Below are 17,312 nucleotides of genomic sequence, written 5' to 3' on the forward strand. Positions count from 1 at the left end.
TTGAACATGATCTCCACTCGTTTGTCTGACGTTATTTGTTTTCGTTATCAGTGGACAGGCAATTGTATAATGGCTGAAGGGGTTTAAAAAAGCCCCAAAACGAGGCATGTGTTACATGTCCTGTCTATTTCCTTTTTGTCTCTGTCTTCTGGCTGTTTATGTACAGTACGTTTTAGGATTTTGCTGACCTGAGAGAACACTAGTATTTGGTGCATTGCAGCAGGAAAAGGTGACAGCTGCACAGACCATCTCAATAAAAACAAACATTCATTTCAAATTAAATTTCACTAGTACTAATATGAAAAGTAAGTGTCTAATTACTGGATAAACTGCCATTTAATTCAGTTGGCTCTTAGCTGATTAAGATAATTTTCAGTAGTTCTGATTAAAGGGGCTTCCTAATTATGATTTAATTATCAATCATGTACTTATGCCAAGGATAAAAGGATTTGATTCAAAGAGCAATTTAAAAAATATATATTATTGTATTGTTAAATATTTTATATTTTTGACATTACATGCTATATTGATTTCACTTTGTCCTTTAAAGCCACAACCCCAATAAACTTCAACTCTGATGATTTGTAGGTCTAGAATAGATGTTTTATTTACAGTTTCTGAAATAAAATGGAAAACAACAGTTGTAAGCACCACCCAAATGATCAACATATAGAGCTCAGACATTGCAATTTCTGAGCAACATTCTAGCTATTTATAGTCTGAAAAAATCCACATTTTGCTTTCATTAAGGGCATTGTTTACTCTCTGTTGAACTCTGTATAGCTCCAACCATAATTAAACCATTCTAGTCTGTCTCGGCTTCTGTTGTAATTCCCTGGAATGAAGTTTTATCTTCACGGTAGGTAGGTATTTCACATGCAAACATCATCTTCTTTGCCCATTTCATTGATTTGAGATAAGCAGACAGCCATTTACAAGAGTTAATAACACTGAAAGATGCGTCAGATTTATCCTCAACACATATAACAATGTTTGTTACATGACCTAATACTCCAAAACTGAGTTTCAGCCATACACTGATGAAGTGAAATACAACGGCTTCTGATTTTAAAAACACTGAAGGTATCTTTCACACAACTCATTAACAGGGTGAAAAACACAATTAGCAAAAACAGACTCATTCTGTGCTGCAATGCTTTCTGCATAATAAAAGGAAAATGAAACTTGCACTTAATAAAACCTAAAGTCCCTTGATATCCCACCTTCCAAATGCTCTAATGAGGGTTTGCTGTACAGGTAAAGCGTAATATTCCGGTTTAAATGAAACCACAGAAAATACTGTAATCCATGCACACACACAAAAAAAACCGTGTTGACAGTAACATGCTTAAAATGGAGGTGTATAGTACAATTGTTCTATGTAAATTATGCGAAATGATGGTTATGTTAAAATGATTATCTATGGCAATGTTTTCTGCATAATTATTCAGCAGTGACACAGATGACAAATCTTTCAAGGGTTCCCTGCTGCAAAAACACTGTTTCATAGAAATAATTTAGAAATCATACAGTGTGCACAGTTTAATCAGTAGGCTATTTAACCCGGAACATTCATTTAAGTACGAGTATAAAACCTACAGTCTGAGCTAATGTCATAGTATGCATTTTTAAATCCAAAGGAATTTCTTCATGCAATGTAACAAATGTGCCGGAACTGTTATAAAACAAAAGGCACCACATATGTGAGTCCCGGGACGCGATTGACACTTCACACGTACAAAACACACAAATAATGCCGGAAATATACCAGCAAAGACGCATATATGCACAAGGATTAACAATAACATTTTACACTTCATAAATCACAGATCTGACTCTAAACACTGCATTTGTTGAAACACTGGCTTTGCTACAGTCATGATTAATAATTACCATTGAAATAAACATGTCAAATCATGTTTCTAAAAGTATTAGCAGCTGATTGTATGTCCACGTCATGCCTCAGGAGTTAGCATAGATAACAGTTCTTCGTGTTAAGTATTATTCCTGGAATTTCACCAGTAAAACAACTCAGGAATTTTTTTACTGTTCTTTTACAAGAGTCTTTACAACTTGTGCAACCATTACCTACGAGATTATGTAAGCGGGGGGGGGGGGGGGGGGGACACAAATCACACATTAATGATGATGTCCTCTTCCTCGTCCCTGATATCCTCCGACAGGCCATCATCAGAGCGCCTGCTCGCCTCATCAATACCGCCGCCGTGTGGGCCGATGATGTATCTGTAGTCTCCACCAATAGCAAAAGCAGCTCCCGATGACACCATTAGCCAGTCCTTTTCGTCTTCCTCTATTCCTGCACACTGCCACGGTACTCCCCAAGAGGGATCCTCACTACTACGGGTCCCGACTTCTGCGCCCGGGCCAGAGGCCTGTTCTCCACCCTCTTCCTCCAGGTTCACATACAGCAACGGCTCTTTTGCAGGAGCTGGATTCAGCTTCGCCCATAAGAGCTCCAACTGGTCAATGAGGTGTTGGAAACTAGGACGGCACTTTGGGACTGGAGACCAACAGCTGTGCATAATTTCATAACTGGAAGTGAGAAAATACGGAAAATAGCAGAATGAATCTCTAAAATTGGTGTGGTTTTGAGAAGCCCATAGCAATCAAATGAGAGTTCTGCAACTTTAGTATTAAATGCACTACTGTTCAAACTTTTGTGGTCAGTAAGATATATTTAAAAAAATAATAATAATTATAATAATAATAATAATAATTAAAAAAGAAAGAAAAAAAAGAAGAAAAAATACAAATATATATATATATTTTATTATTCAGCATGGATGCATTAAATAGATAAAAAATGACAGTAAAGACATTACATTACATTACAAAAGATTTTTATTTCAAATAAATGTTCTTTTGAACATTCCATTATTATCATCAAAGAATCTTGACAGAAATGTATTATGGTTTTTCACAAACAATTTTAAGCAGCAAAAATATTTTCATTTTCATCATTGATAGTAATAAGAAATGTTGCTTGCGCACCAAGTTAGCATATTAGAATGCTTTCTGAAGGATCATGTGACACTGAAGACTGGGGTAATGATGCTGAAAATTCAGCATTACAATTACAGTAGCTGTCCATTTTTTTTTTCTATTTTAATACATTTAAAAATGTAATTTATTCCTGTGATGCAAAGCTGAATTTTCAGCATCATTCCTACAGTCTTCAGTGTCACATGATCCTTCCGAAATCAGTCTAATACGCTGATTTGCAGCTCAAGAAACATATTATTATTTTTATTAATGTTGAAATCAGTTTTTGCTGCTTAACATTTTTGTGGAAACAATGATACCCCTCAAACATTAGTGGTATTATTAAAAAAAGAAAATAAATGGATACTTATTTTTTTAAATCAAGGATGCATTATATTGATGAAAATTGACAGTGAAGACATTTATAATGTTATAAAAGATTTCTATTTAATAAATGCTTTAGTAAATGTAATAAATAAATGCAAATAAATGCTGTTCATTTAACTTTCTATTTATCAAAACATCCTGAAAAAGGTATCACCAGTTCATTTCCACAAAAAATATTAGGCAGCATAACGGTTTCCAACATTGATAATTTTTTTACTGCTTAACATTTTTAATAATAAGAAATGTTACCTGAGCAGCAAATAAGCATAACAGAATGATTTCTGAAGGATCATGTGACACTGAAGACTGGAGTAATGATGCTGAAATTTCAGCTTTGATCACAGGAATGAATTACATTTTAAATTAAAATAGAACATTTGTAATTTGTAATAATATTTTGCAATATTACTGTTTTTACTGTATTACTGATTAAATAAATACAGCCTTGGTGAGCAGAAGAGACTTCTTTCAAAAACATATTTTTTGACACTTTTGACAGTACTGTATTAAAATAGAAAAGTTTTCAAATTATAACAGTATTTCATAATATTACCGTCTTTTCTATATTTACTGTATTTTCTGTATCAAATAAATGCAGACTTTGATCAAATAGATGCCTTTTTTCAAAATGAATATATTTAAGAAATTGTATATTATATATTATAAAAACAATACAACAATTAAAACTTACATGTCACCAGGGCAATCTGGAGGCTGCTTGAGTCTTTCTCCTTTGATAAGATACTCGTAGATTTCTGAGTTCTCCACCCCTGGGTAAGGTGTTTGACCTTTGGTCATGATCTCCCACATGGTCACACCAAATGCCCACTACAAAAAAAAGCCCATCAGTACCAGGAACAGTAACAGTGAAGGGCTATGTGGTGAACCCAGTAAAGAAATAATAAGCATTTATGTTTTCAGAAATTGTGCGATTTTAATGTAGTACATTATTATATGACTCTCTTGGTTACTAGATTCTGTTTGATCCTTTTGTGGTCAAATATTTTTATATAATGACCACTAAACTGTATAACTGACTGTCCTGATTCCAAGAAACTGGTTGTTTCTACATATCTGTGCTAGTTTTGTATCTCTCATTTAACAATGTGGTCTTGTCCGTCTCTCATAATAAAATTATTTCCATTTAAATCAATATGTCACGTATTAATTAAGTAAATAACCATGTTGCTTCCCATTGGGGTCTGCCTCACCCTATCAGGGTTTATTCTGCAGTAATGATAAGATAATTGTACAATATCCATTCCTTACAGTACAATACATCATCTCACCTAGTAATATTAAAGAAATAATGTATGAGACAAATAGTGTTCATTACCACATCACTCTGTGTCGTGTAGACATTGTCTGCCAGGCTTTCCAAAGCGATCCACTTCACAGGCAACTTAGAGACAGACCCTTGTCTATAGTAGTCACCGCTGTAGATTTTCTTTGAGAGACCAAAATCTGCTACACACACGCTCATATTTTCATTCAACCTAAAATTAAATATTCATTTGAGAGGAAAATAAAAGGTTACTCATCATTTGAATAGTTTACATGCCCATACAAGGGATACTTCAGCATTTAGCATTAAGCTTTGTATCAGTAGAAAACCTGTAGTATTTTCGAATTACCGTGCTTCCCTCCCTCATATCCCCCTGAGACAAGAGATTTATGTATTTTTTGTCTGGAAAAAATCCTCCGATGACGCAAAAATCGTCATTTTGCAACTACAGCCAGTAGTAGGAGCTCGTTCCGCATGTTCTCTTACGAGAGGTTCTCTCGTATTGCGTAAGTAGCTTACGCATCGGGAAAGTCTTCTTTCTTCGAGATCTGAAGCCAAAAAATTATCCTTAATTTTGTATTCATTTTCAACGCAGTGCAGCAGCCGACAGACCTAGGCAGGCTAAATAAGCGTGCTCATTGGCTGCTCGGCTGCAACTGCTTAAGCCTATCGGTGAGCGCTCTGAACGCGGCAACCAATGAGGGCGCTTCGCGCCCTCCACACCCTTCTAACCGTCAGAATGGGCGTGGCCAGCGTGTATATATTCAGCGCTCACAGGCTAAAATTCTGATTTTCTTGTCTTCAGCGACGCTCTTCGCATCGCTGGATCTTGAGAGCCGCCGCCGTTGAAACCAGCGACCAGCAAGCTTAGGACAGCGCCTGAGGAAGCCGGCCGTCTTCGCCGCCTTCAGCCATCCGTGCCTGCTACGCTATCCGGCGACATATCCTTTACATTATTACTGTTCCTGTGTGTACTCTAAAAGAGCACGAGGCGTTTTTGTAAAAACGCCTCGTTTTTGCGGTTCGTGCCGCGCCCCGCTCAGCAACGGAGACCGCCACCTCTCTGCGCTCTCCGCCTGGGCCGCGGGCACGCCGCCACCGCACTCTCCGAGTGCGAAGAGCTTTCAATGTCGACCCTGCGGGCTCGACTTAAAGCTTTCGACCAAGCTGTCGCTCCGCCTGTCCCTGCCGGGCCGCGCAATAAGAAGCGCCGCTCGCAGCGACCACCGGAGACTGTTGTGACTGAGGAGCTCGCCGGAACCTCTCCCTCGAGCTCTCTCTCGCCCTCTCCCTCCCGGCCGCTCAACCGCCGGCTCTGCCCGCGCCGCCGCCGCGTCAGGAGATGAGGTGAATGTGATAGATACCCGTACTCTCCCTCTGTTCGAGCCGTGCAATACGCCGCTCACAAGGGATGGCAGAAGCGGACGGTCTCGGAGCGAGTTTCCTCTCCCTCTGTTCGAGCCGCGCAAACTGAGCCGCTCACGAGGGATGGCAAAAGCGGACGGTCTCGGAGCGAGTTTCCTCTCCCTCTGTTCGAGCCGTGCAATACGCCGCTCACGAGGGATGGCAGGAGCGGACGGTCTCGGAGCGAGTTTCCTCTCCCTTTGTTCGAGCCGCGCAAACTGCGCCGCTCACAAGGGATGGCAGGAGCGGACGGTCTGAGCTCTCTTTACGTTACAAGAAAGCTACTCCGTCCTCGCGCGTCACTGGTGAAAGGGGAACAGAGTGTTTTCGTCCCGCCGTGGCATGGACTATAACCTCCATTCTCACACATTTCTCAGTCCCCTCTTAAGTTCAGGCGACTGGAATTGTTACTATTGCAGTATACGAGCCTGTTATAAATACACGCTCGCCTGCAAGCAAACGCTGTCACAAGACATGATGACGCTAACCGCGTACTAATGTATTCTCCCCTGTGGCTCAGTGGCGGAATCCTAGACTGTCAAGCTAGAGACCCGGGTTCGGTCCCCGCTCTCGCGGCAGTTAAAGTTTATGCTGTTCGCTTCTCCGAGCTCGCGGCCAGTTTTTCTTACATACAGAAAACAAGCCCGCTCTCTCCCTCGTTGGGCCGTGCAGATTGCGCCGTTCAAGGGATGACAAAGCGGACGGTCACGAGCAGCGTTCAGCGTGCGCGCCTCACTCACCGGCGAAAAGAGAAGAGAGTGTGTTAGTCTCGCTACGGCTGGACAACCGCCAATCCTCACACATTTCTCAGTCCCCTCTTAAGTTCAGGCGACTGGAAATATTACTATTGCAGTAAACGAGCCTGTTTTAAACACACGCTCGCCTGCAAACGAACGCCGACGCGACACATGAGGTCGCTTTTTATATGCTCGCTCTAACTGAAAGCCTATGTGATTCCCCTGTGGCTCAGTGGCAGAATCATACGCTTTCATGCGAGAGACCCGCGTTCGATCCCAGCTCTCGGGGAAAATAAAATTTATGCTGCTTGCTTCTCCGAGCTCGCGGCCAGTCTTTCTTACTTACAGAAAGCGAACCCGCCCCTCGCACCACACCTTCTCAGGGTGCTCGAGTATTTTTTGAGCGTCTAAACACGAGAGAAGAAAAGACGGTTAAATCCCGCAGCCCTGCGGCTGGACCACCGTCGAAGCTTAACGCTCTGTCAGTCCCCGTTGCCACGGCTACTGCAGCTGTTTACCCCGCAGTCAACGAGCCGGTATCTACTCGCTCGCCTGCGCGCATCCGCCGTTCTCACGGCAACCCAGAAAATGTCAAAAGAGCATAATGTCTGGTTGCACGGCTGACGCCGTATGTGTTTCTAGTACAGTGAATGTGCCCACGTTCTGTGCTCACCCCTGTACACAAGCACTATACATCCCGTGTCTCTCACAGAGCCCACTCTCATGAAGCAGGCAAAAGCCGCTTTAGTGTTAAAAGTAGGTCACGTGTCCACTTCTCCGTGCCCACACCTACTCACTGCCCGCTCTGTCACACGGCCTTGCACGACCGGTCATGTTTTAAATGTGAGTCCTGTGCCCGCCCTCGAGCGCTCACACATACATTTTCGCGCCTCACACTATATGTTCCCCGTCCAAAGCCACCGGGACACTGTGTGTAAAACGGCCAGCTATCGCTACGTGCGATCCGCCGTATCTAACCACCAAGAGCGCGCGCGCCGCGCCCGCCCCTGAATGTAACTCCTGTGCCCGCCCTCGAGCGCTCACACATACTAACGAACATTTTCGCCCCGACGCCGCCATCGCGCGTCGCGTCTCACACTTTATGTTCCCCGTCTAAAGCCACCGGGACACTGTGTGTAAAACGGCCAGCTATCGCTGCGTGCGATCTGCCGTATCTAAGCACCAAGAGCGCGCGCGCCGCGCCCGCCCCTCCGTTTCGAGCTCTCGAGCCCGCGATGCGCGGCGATCGGAGCCCGGAGGCCATTCTGCCCCTGGCTGCACACGCAAAAGCGTGGGAAACTATTCCAGGCGCATCAGAACGGGTGCTAAGCACAGTAAAACAGGGCTATACTCTGCAGTTCGCTCGCCGCCCTCCGCGCTTTCAAGCGCGTATCGAGACCAGAGTGAATGGGGAAGTAGCACATCTACTTCGAGCAGAAATAGCTACACTTCTGTGCAAAAGGGCTATGGAACCGGTTTCCCCTTCCATGAGCGAGTCGGGCTTTTACAGCCGTTATTTCCTCGTTCCCAAGAAGGACGGAGCACTCAGACCAATTTTGGATCTGAGACGTTTGAACGAGGCTCTTATGAGAAGACCGTTCAAAATGCTCACAACCAGACAAATTCTCGCGCAAATTCGCCCGAGGGACTGGTTTATATCTCTCGATCTAAAAGACGCGTGCTTTTCAGATCCTGATAATACCCCGTCACAGGCCATTCTTGAGATTCGCCTTCGACGGTCAGGTATATCAGTACACGGCCCGCCTGTCGACACAGCGCGCGCGCTGCATTCGACGCCTGGCCGCGTCTCTCCGGCCGGGCAGCACCGTACCTCTCAAAACATTTCAGAGGCTACTGGGTTGTATGGCCTCAGCCGCAGCAGTGCTTCGGCTGGGTCTTTTACGAATGCGCCCGCTACAATGCTGGCTGAATGCCCGAGTGCCTCACAGAGCATGGGCTTCCGGCGGTATTCGCATCAGAGTGACTCAGAGCTGCGTTTCAGCTCTGAAGCCCTGGTTAGCGGCCGACTGGTACCAGCGGGGAGTGACAATGGGAGCTATCTCACACCGCAAAATTATCTCGACGGACGCTTCCACCTCAGGCTGGGGCGCTCTGTTCGAGGGCAAACCGGCTTTTGGCCTATGGTCAGACCGGGAAAAATGCCTCCACATAAACTGTTTGGAGATGATAGCGGTCGAGAACGCGCTCAGGCGCTTCCTCCCATTCATACGGGATCACCATGTGCTAGTCCGCTCGGACAACATGTCCGTGGTATCCTATGTGAACCGACAGGGCGGTGTCAGATCCAGGAATCTGTGCAGGCTGACAGAACGCCTTCTCGTGTGGGCTTACCGCTCGCTGCGCTCGCTGAAAGCCGCGCACGTACCGGGCCACCTGAATGTCGGTCCAGACAGACTGTCCAGGGACAACATTCCCCCGGGAGAATGGTCTCTGCACCTCCAGACAGTCCAGTTTCTCTGGCGCCTATTCGGCAGAGCGGAAATCGACCTCTTTGCGTCGAAAGACAATGCTCAATGCCTGAAGTTTTATTTGAAGAGCGAAGACGCGCTGTCCCAGACATGGCCCAGCCTCCCGCTGTATGCTTTTCCTCCGATCTCCCTGTTGCCACAGGTCATTTAGAGGATCAGAGAAACGCACCACTCAGTGCTGCTTATAGCCCCGCGATGGGAAAACCAAACTTGGTACCCAGAGCTAGTGAGGCTGTCGCACTCACCCCCGTGGCCGATCCCGGTGAGAAAGGATCCTCTCCCAAGCCGCTGGATCGATCTGGCATCCCCATCCAGAGCGCTGGTCGCTGCATGCATGGGTGATCAACGGATACCCGTTGACCTGTCAGAAGGGGTCGTGAACACGATCACACAGTCGAGAGCCCCCTCCACGAGACGGCTCTATGCGTCTAAATGGTCGGTGTTTTCTAAATGGTGCGCTACTCAAAACCTGGATCCGCGCGCATGCGGGGTCCCGCGGGTGCTCTCCTTCTTACAAGAGCTGTTGGAAAAGGGCAGATCCCCTTCCACGCTCAAAGTATATGTGGCCGCTATTACAGCGTTCGCTGAGACGACGCGCGGCCGGGCAATGGGAAGGAATGAGCTCATTATCCGCTTCCTCAGAGGAGCTAGACGGATGAATCCCCCGCGGCCCCCCTCGATTCCCTCGTGGGATCTGTCCTTGGTCCTGGCGGCCCTAAAGGCTTTTCCCTTTGAACCGCTTGAATCCGCGGATCTAAAGTATCTGTCGCTTAAAACCGTTTTTCTGATAGCTCTGTCTTCAGTCAAATGAGTGGGTGATTTGCACGCGCTATCTGTTAGCCCTGCATGTCTCGAGTTCGGGCCGAATGACTCGAAAGTCATTCTCAGACCGAGGCACGGTTACATCCCCAAAGCGATTGGAACCCTGTTTAGGGCACAAGTTATTTCCCTCTCGGCTCTGCCAGCATCCGATAGTGGGGACAGTGATAACCTCCTATGCCCTGTCCGGGCGCTGAGAGTTTACATCACGCGCTCCGCCGCTTTCAGGCGTTCAAAGCAGCTCTTTGTTTCCTTCGGCGGACGCACCAAAGGTCTTGCCGCCTCGAAGCAGAGCTTGTCCAGGTGGATAGTGGACGCGATAGCAGCAGCTTATGCCTCCAAACACCTGCAGTGCCCTCTGGGCATCAGAGCCCATTCCACTAGAGGCATGGCCTCGTCGTGGGCCTGGTCCAGCGGAATTTCTATCCACGACATTTGTATGGCGGCGAGCTGGGCCTCCCCGTCAACATTCGTGAGGTTTTATAACCTGGAAGTTCCTGCCCTACAGGCAAAAATATTGTCAGTATAGTGACATGTATGCTCTGCCCAGCTCCCGTGTGCAGACTACGTTCATATGCTGGCGCTATTCTGGTAACTACTCAGGGTGAAGTGTTTGACTCAGACCGGCTGATCCGTTCTGTTTCCTATTTCCCGTTACGCGCTGTTATCGGTGCTGGCCCGCGCTGCTGGCCGCCCGCATTATTCTCTGCCGCGTGGGAATTTTTCTCTTCATGTGAGACCGACGATGTCGTTTTCTCCTACCCTTATGAGTGCTTATGTGCTGTATGGGCTCGCTCCGCCGGCCCTACTGTTTGTACTGTTATGTTTATAGACCGGCCGCGCCGCTCTATTTCATATGCTGCATGAAGTGCATGTACTGCGCTGGCCCGTCTCTCCGACCGGCCACATTTCCCAGCAGAGTGTTTTCCCCGGTTCCCCTGGGATTCATGGGCTGGATGCTCGGCGCACACGGCGTTGACAAAGGGTTCCCGATGCGTAAGCTACTTACGCAATACGAGAGAACCTCTCGTAAGAGAACGTACTCGGTTACTAATGTAACCTCGGTTCTCTCTAGAAGAGGGAACGAGTATTGCGTAACCTGCCGTGTCGCGCCACGAGCTTTTGCGCTTCAGACTGCGAAAACCAGAATTTTAGCCTGTGAGCGCTGAATATATACACGCTGGCCACGCCCATTCTGACGGTTAGAAGGGTGTGGAGGGCGCGAAGCGCCCTCATTGGTTGCCGCGTTCAGAGCGCTCACCGATAGGCTTAAGCAGTTGCAGCCGAGCAGCCAATGAGCACGCTTATTTAGCCTGCCTAGGTCTGTCGGCTGCTGCACTGCGTTGACAATGAATACAAAATTAAGGATAATTTTTTGGCTTCAGATCTCGAAGAAAGAAGACTTTCCCGATGCGTAAGCTACTTACGCAATACTCGTTCCCTCTTCTAGAGAGAACCGAGGTTACATTAGTAACCGAGTACGTTTTCAACCCGCCCATAGAGGGTGGGATCTCACTCACAGAATGTACAAATAGTGTCAGCCATCTTTTTTTGGAAGGTAAGCCAACAGGCTCTTGCTCTGTGGAGAAAGCTGAGTAGTAGGGGTTACCATACATCCTCTTTTTCCCAGACATGTCTGGCCGTCGAGATCGTCCAAAATGTCCGGGATTCAGTTTTTGCTTTCTACAGTCGCCATTCATTGTTTACATGCACACCTTTTGTTTCAATCTAACTGAATTCATTCCGATTGGTGAATCTGAATGTAGTGTTTACATGAACGCTAAACAAGTGATCGGTTGATGTGCGTTATAGCATTGCTAAGAAAATTCCCGCTCCTCCGTGTGAGATAGCCCACGAGACCGGTGCGTCTCACAGGTGTCGCTCATCAGTAATCACGCCACCGGCCTCGCGCCGTTCTCCCGCGCCCCTCAGCCTCGTCCTGCTCGCCACAGTAAACACAATGAATGGCAACTGTAGAACGCAAAAGCCGAATCCCGGACATTTTGGGCGATCTCGAAATCCCGGGCAGACTCATCACGGAGACTCACGATAAAACGGCGTCTTTTCAGTTTCGAGTCAACTAGTAGCTGCCCTCTCTAACCGGTAGGCGTGGCTTGGGAGTGGCCTCGTAGGGCAGCGAAGTAAGTGCATTCTGGGAGTTGTTGTCTTTCATCCACATGAGACAAAAATACATTTTTTGGCTTTTCTCAGTCTAGAAGGCTCCAAGTTAAAAAATAATTTCACATTTCTACTACATAAATGACCCCATTTAAATACACATTCATCTTTCCAGAGGTGAAGTATCCCTTTAAATATGATCAGTAAATCATGTTCCTTTTACACAGAGCTGACTTAAAAAAACTCACATGCAGTTGCGAGCAGCCAAATCCCTATGGATGATGTTTTTGTTGCTCAGATACTCCATCCCTCGAGCAATATCCAGCATGAACTGGATAAGAATCTGCTGAGAGAGGGTCTACAAAAAACAAGAGACATCAACAAACATTTACATGGAGGAATGGACCCAATACATCTGATGTACAGTTGCTGCGTGTGTGTGTGTGTGTGTGTGTGCGAGGTAGTGACAGGAAAAACATACAAATGGTTCATCTCCGAGGCGTGACATGAGAAGAAATGTGTGGAGATCTCCATGTTTCATAAAGGGCAGGATCACCATAGGAACAGGTAACCGCTGCTGGGTTCTCCTGTGCAAACTCACACCTGTGGGAGCGAATTCACAACCATGTTGAAGTAACATCTTCCAATGAGTCCTGCTTGATAATATCCACGTCAAAATGGAAAGGAACTGCATTGACTTCACTTCAGTGATAAGCCCTGACGTGAATTTGTCCCATATCCCTTACGAAAACTAAGGAAAATACGGTTTTATTGTGGTAAAAGTGTAGTAACCATTGTATAACCAGTTTTACTACAAATTCCATGGTTAAACTATGGATAGAAAGCAAAACCATGGTTAATTTGTGGTTACCGTGGTTTAACTATAGTAACCATATTTTTTTGGTTTTATTTGTAGTAAAACCATGGTTAATTTTTGTAAGGGATGTTAAAGCAAATAGATTCTGAGCCAAAGGCCTAACAAGGAAAATGTGTCCACTAACCAACAAGCGGAATGACATTGGGATGATGGAAGTCTTTCATATAGGCAGCCTCTTTCAGACATTGCTCAATGTCACTGGATGAGTTAATGTCAGCTGTAAGAGCACGGAGAGAGATGCATGAATGCACAGAAATAATGACAACACCAATACCCTGGTTCACAGGCATCCAACTGTTCAATGAACTAATCATTTTAGATGTACACTTACTTTTTAGGACTTTCACAGCAACCTTCTGCCCAGAGTTATTCTCCGATTTGAGAAAAGCTTCTCTTACAGAGCCAAACTCACCTATAAAACAATATTATTATTTTGACAGCAATGAACATAGTTTTTAAAGGTAAAAAAACCTGTGACCCCTGTGTACTGTGTTAGTATAATAAATTATACTAAGTCCCCCTGTGTCTATTTGGTGCTTTTAATATGCTATAAGACAAACCATGTGCAAATTCATAGGTCAACACCATTGCTGAGTATTTTCTCCTTAAAACTGTGAACCAAAGACAGTCTCAAAAACACAGTTTGAAATCACTGGTGTTTCTGACGTGACAAACTACCTTGTAAACAATCAGGTCAATGAGTGGATCTCTGAGCTGGTGTGAGTGAGTGGAGGCGGGGCTAACTTGCATATTCATAGAACCACGTATACTAAATGAGGCAAGGGTGTAGAGAGTTAAGGCCTGTTCACACCGGGACGAATTTCGTGCGCGATATTCGCCGATTAACGCCCCGTAACTAAACAAAGGGCGCCAATGTGAGTGTGCACACCGACGCGAAAAACGCCATGCGTAAAAGCGTCATTTTTTAAAAAACGCCTCGGGTTCGTTTTTTTGGTTTGACGCGCCGCGTCAAAAACTATCCGACCAATGAGATTGGCGCTTTTGCTCACGTGTTTGGAGCTTCTGAAGTTACAGTAAAACACAACTTGGGGGCGCTCAAACACAAAACGGTCTTGCCGAGCACACAAACGTAACGGCGAAGAAGATATATGCCGAGTAGCGTCTAAACACTGCCGGGAAGAAATAAGACGAGGAAGATGCAAGGCAGTTGAATGTAGAGCTGCTGGTCTCGTTGGTGTCGAAACATAAAGAACTGTGACAAACGCGACAGCGACTACAAAAATCTTGATAAAATAGAAATGTTATGGAGTGGTATTAAGCGCCATCTAATGTCAGGGAATGAACTTGCATGTTAACTCGGCTCATCGTCAGCGAAAATCGCTTGGGTGTGAACACAAAAAACGCGTTGAGAAACGCTGGCGAATAACGCGCGCCGATATTCGTCCCGGTGTGTACGGGCCTTTACACTCAAGCTATTTTAAGGCATGAAGACAGTTTTTTCAAGAAAAAAAAAAACTTTAAATAATGTAATTTTGGTGATCAAAGATGAGTTTTAAGGGATAAAATTATTTAATACAGGGGGACTTTAAGAATTTTATTCTTCTGAGATGCAGAAAAGTATCATAAAGGACATGCACTGTGAGGTTTAAGACAGCATATATTATTTCAAACATTTAGATCACTGGTACACAAAGTAGATCATTTTAGGTCTCGTCCCAACAAAAAGAGATTAAAATGAGCATCCGGGTCATAATGTACCTTTTCCAAGCATTCGTCCCAGAGTTAAGAGCCTTTCAGAGATGAGAACATCCTGTAACTTGGCCATCAAATCACTGTTGATTCCTAGACTGTCCACTAGATGGATACAGAGTCAAAATTCATAATTTCCTGAAAAACAAGTACTGTAGGATCATGTCAATGATGGTGCAGTCATGCGTGCACTTACATGTGGTTTCAGGGAGCTCAGGGAACTGCCTGTTGAAGGACCTGGCAGCTGTAAAGGAAACTGGTACTTCTGTTCCTGGAGCTGCGAATGCAGACCTGAAAACAAGCCCAAATGTGACAAAGTGACTCAAATTTCACTGTTTTAAAAGACATTTTGGAAATGCATCTAAACTCAAACCGCCCAACAAAAGCAAAACACACAAACTACATCATAAATGGAACTGAAAAATGGACCAAGTTCTTGGACTACAAACTGTATAACCAGTCATCATTGATTTTGAGCATAGTTGATCCAAACTTGACTGTGAAAGGACAGATCACAGTCTAAGAGACCAGATGTCAGTCCTAGTTCAGGCAAAATGTGTGGTTTGGGCAGCAAATAGGGTGTAATAATGTAAAAACATAAGTAAACACATACCCAAACTGGGTCTCTTTGCCTCTGTTGCGTACCATTACAATCAACAGGAGTCCCACCATGGTGGCCACAAGAAGTGCGAAAAGAAGCCCCACCCATATGTGGCCCCTCTGGGTCTGAGCCTGCGTGGCTGAAAGGACACAACGAGAGTGTTAATCACCACTTCTGCTCAAAAGTGCTTGACACAACGCCATTCCTGCATAATGAGCAGCGAATGAACACACACAGGCTATTAGAGCGCTGCATTATGAGAAAATACTGTCACAAAAAAAGCTGCAGTGACTACAGAAATCCTGATTTCAAAGAGGCAGGAGGGTAGACAATGAGAGTGGACAAACCTGACATGGGCATCACAAGAACAGGCTGACTCCATGGGCCACATCCTGCGTTTGTGCACGCAGCAACCTGGAAGGTGGCGTTGAAGAATCGCCCTGCACCCGAGAGACGGGCAATGTGGTCCTTAAACAGTAAGGGATCCTATAGAGACAGAAATCATAAAGGATATGCATAAAGGTTAAGGGGTTATTTCGACACAGATAAGGACACAGTAGAAGGATTAAAAAAAAAAATTGACAGCCAATCAGAATCCATCCTGTTAAAAAGCGTGGCAGACGACAAAACTATAATATATATAACTTATAATAAACTGAACATTATTGTTCTTGGTGTGAAATGTTCCAAAATTCATTAGTCTGGAAACAACCTAATTTTCAGTTGTAAAGAAGCTCTACAGAAGAAAATAATGTCATTATCCAGCTCAATACAGATTCAATGTTAAATCAGTTCAGGTCAATAACAGTGTCAGTGTTGTGAAATTTTCACTGTAAGTGTGTCTTCCTTTATAAAGATGTACCTGATTCTCTCCTCCCTGTTTCCACTGCACTTTATATGCTAGTAACCTTCCACAAAGCTCCTCCTGCTCCAGTGCCGCCCAGGACAGAGTGAGCTGCTGCTCGCTGAGTTCAAAGGTAAAGTTCTTTGGAGCTGCTGATGGTGCTGTGTATGAAAGATATGAAAACAGTAAAAAAGGGAGCAATTGCCAGTGTACAGACAAAAGTATGTGTCAAGCGCCTCCGCACGACAATAAATGATGTCACAGCCAGGCCCAGATGGAATTTGTTCACATTTTTCCCACTGATTTGGAGGAGAAACAACCTCTGGAATCTGTGGAATGGATTTTAAGTGGAGAGGAGTGTAATACACTCTTATTTATAGTGGATAAAAATGAAAAATAAAACAAAGCACAAGTAAACCAAATCCATTTAAAATAGTTCCAAATTCCAATGACTGCTTTGGCCAGTAGGTGGCAGAATATTGGACTCTGTATGTGGCAGCAGTGCATTGATATGGATTGGGGACACGCACAATGGCACATTGTACCACTCAGCGTGGAATCTACTGGACTGCTGCCAGTGCTACCAGTTTACAAACATGCAAACAGGGACAACTTCAGAAACCCCTTCTGCTCCTCAAACCCATCCATCAGCTCCTCCCCTTCCAAACCCCCTGGCCCTAGGCATCTGGCCAGAACCCGCTCTCTGGGCTGTTTGTTTACTTCCAACCCACCAAAACTTCTACATTCTACTTCTAGATTCTACAAAAGCTCCTTCCTTCCTTCCTTCCTTCCTCTCTTTGGTGTACCTCAACACTCTGCATACAGACAGATAGTATGGGATATGATCATATCAAATTTCACGTGAAAAAAAGTTAAAAAGTGGTAAGACTTTATTCCGATAGTCCACTTTAGTCATTCTACTAACTATTAGTAACGCTTCAATTACATGTCAACTAGCAGTCATTAGAGTATTAGTAGACTGTCTGCTTAATAACACTTTATTTTGATGCTCCCCAACAGACATTCTACTGACTATAA

General features: G+C 44.8%; 1 protein-coding gene across 1 annotated transcript in view; it reads right to left on the reverse strand.

Annotated features, from left to right (window-relative positions):
* Positions 1-579: 579 nt before the first annotated feature.
* tyro3 (TYRO3 protein tyrosine kinase) overlaps positions 580-17,312 on the reverse strand; it is a 28,839-nt gene continuing 12,106 nt past the window's right edge. Inside the window, exons 8-19 of the mRNA XM_081347724.1 lie at positions 16,293-16,435; positions 15,778-15,916; positions 15,443-15,569; positions 15,026-15,120; positions 14,839-14,934; positions 13,451-13,531; positions 13,244-13,336; positions 12,724-12,845; positions 12,491-12,600; positions 4,727-4,886; positions 4,082-4,218; positions 580-2,553 (exon numbers count right to left, since the gene is read on the reverse strand). Coding sequence (XP_081203850.1) covers positions 2,133-2,553; positions 4,082-4,218; positions 4,727-4,886; positions 12,491-12,600; positions 12,724-12,845; positions 13,244-13,336; positions 13,451-13,531; positions 14,839-14,934; positions 15,026-15,120; positions 15,443-15,569; positions 15,778-15,916; positions 16,293-16,435 — 1,724 coding nt within the window. The 3' untranslated portion in view covers positions 580-2,132. The remainder of the gene's footprint in view (positions 2,554-4,081; positions 4,219-4,726; positions 4,887-12,490; positions 12,601-12,723; positions 12,846-13,243; positions 13,337-13,450; positions 13,532-14,838; positions 14,935-15,025; positions 15,121-15,442; positions 15,570-15,777; positions 15,917-16,292; positions 16,436-17,312) is intronic.

The sequence above is a fragment of the Scardinius erythrophthalmus genome, assembly GCF_964197995.2.
Source record: "Scardinius erythrophthalmus genome assembly, chromosome: 19".
Classification (NCBI taxonomy): Eukaryota; Metazoa; Chordata; class Actinopteri; order Cypriniformes; family Leuciscidae; genus Scardinius; species Scardinius erythrophthalmus.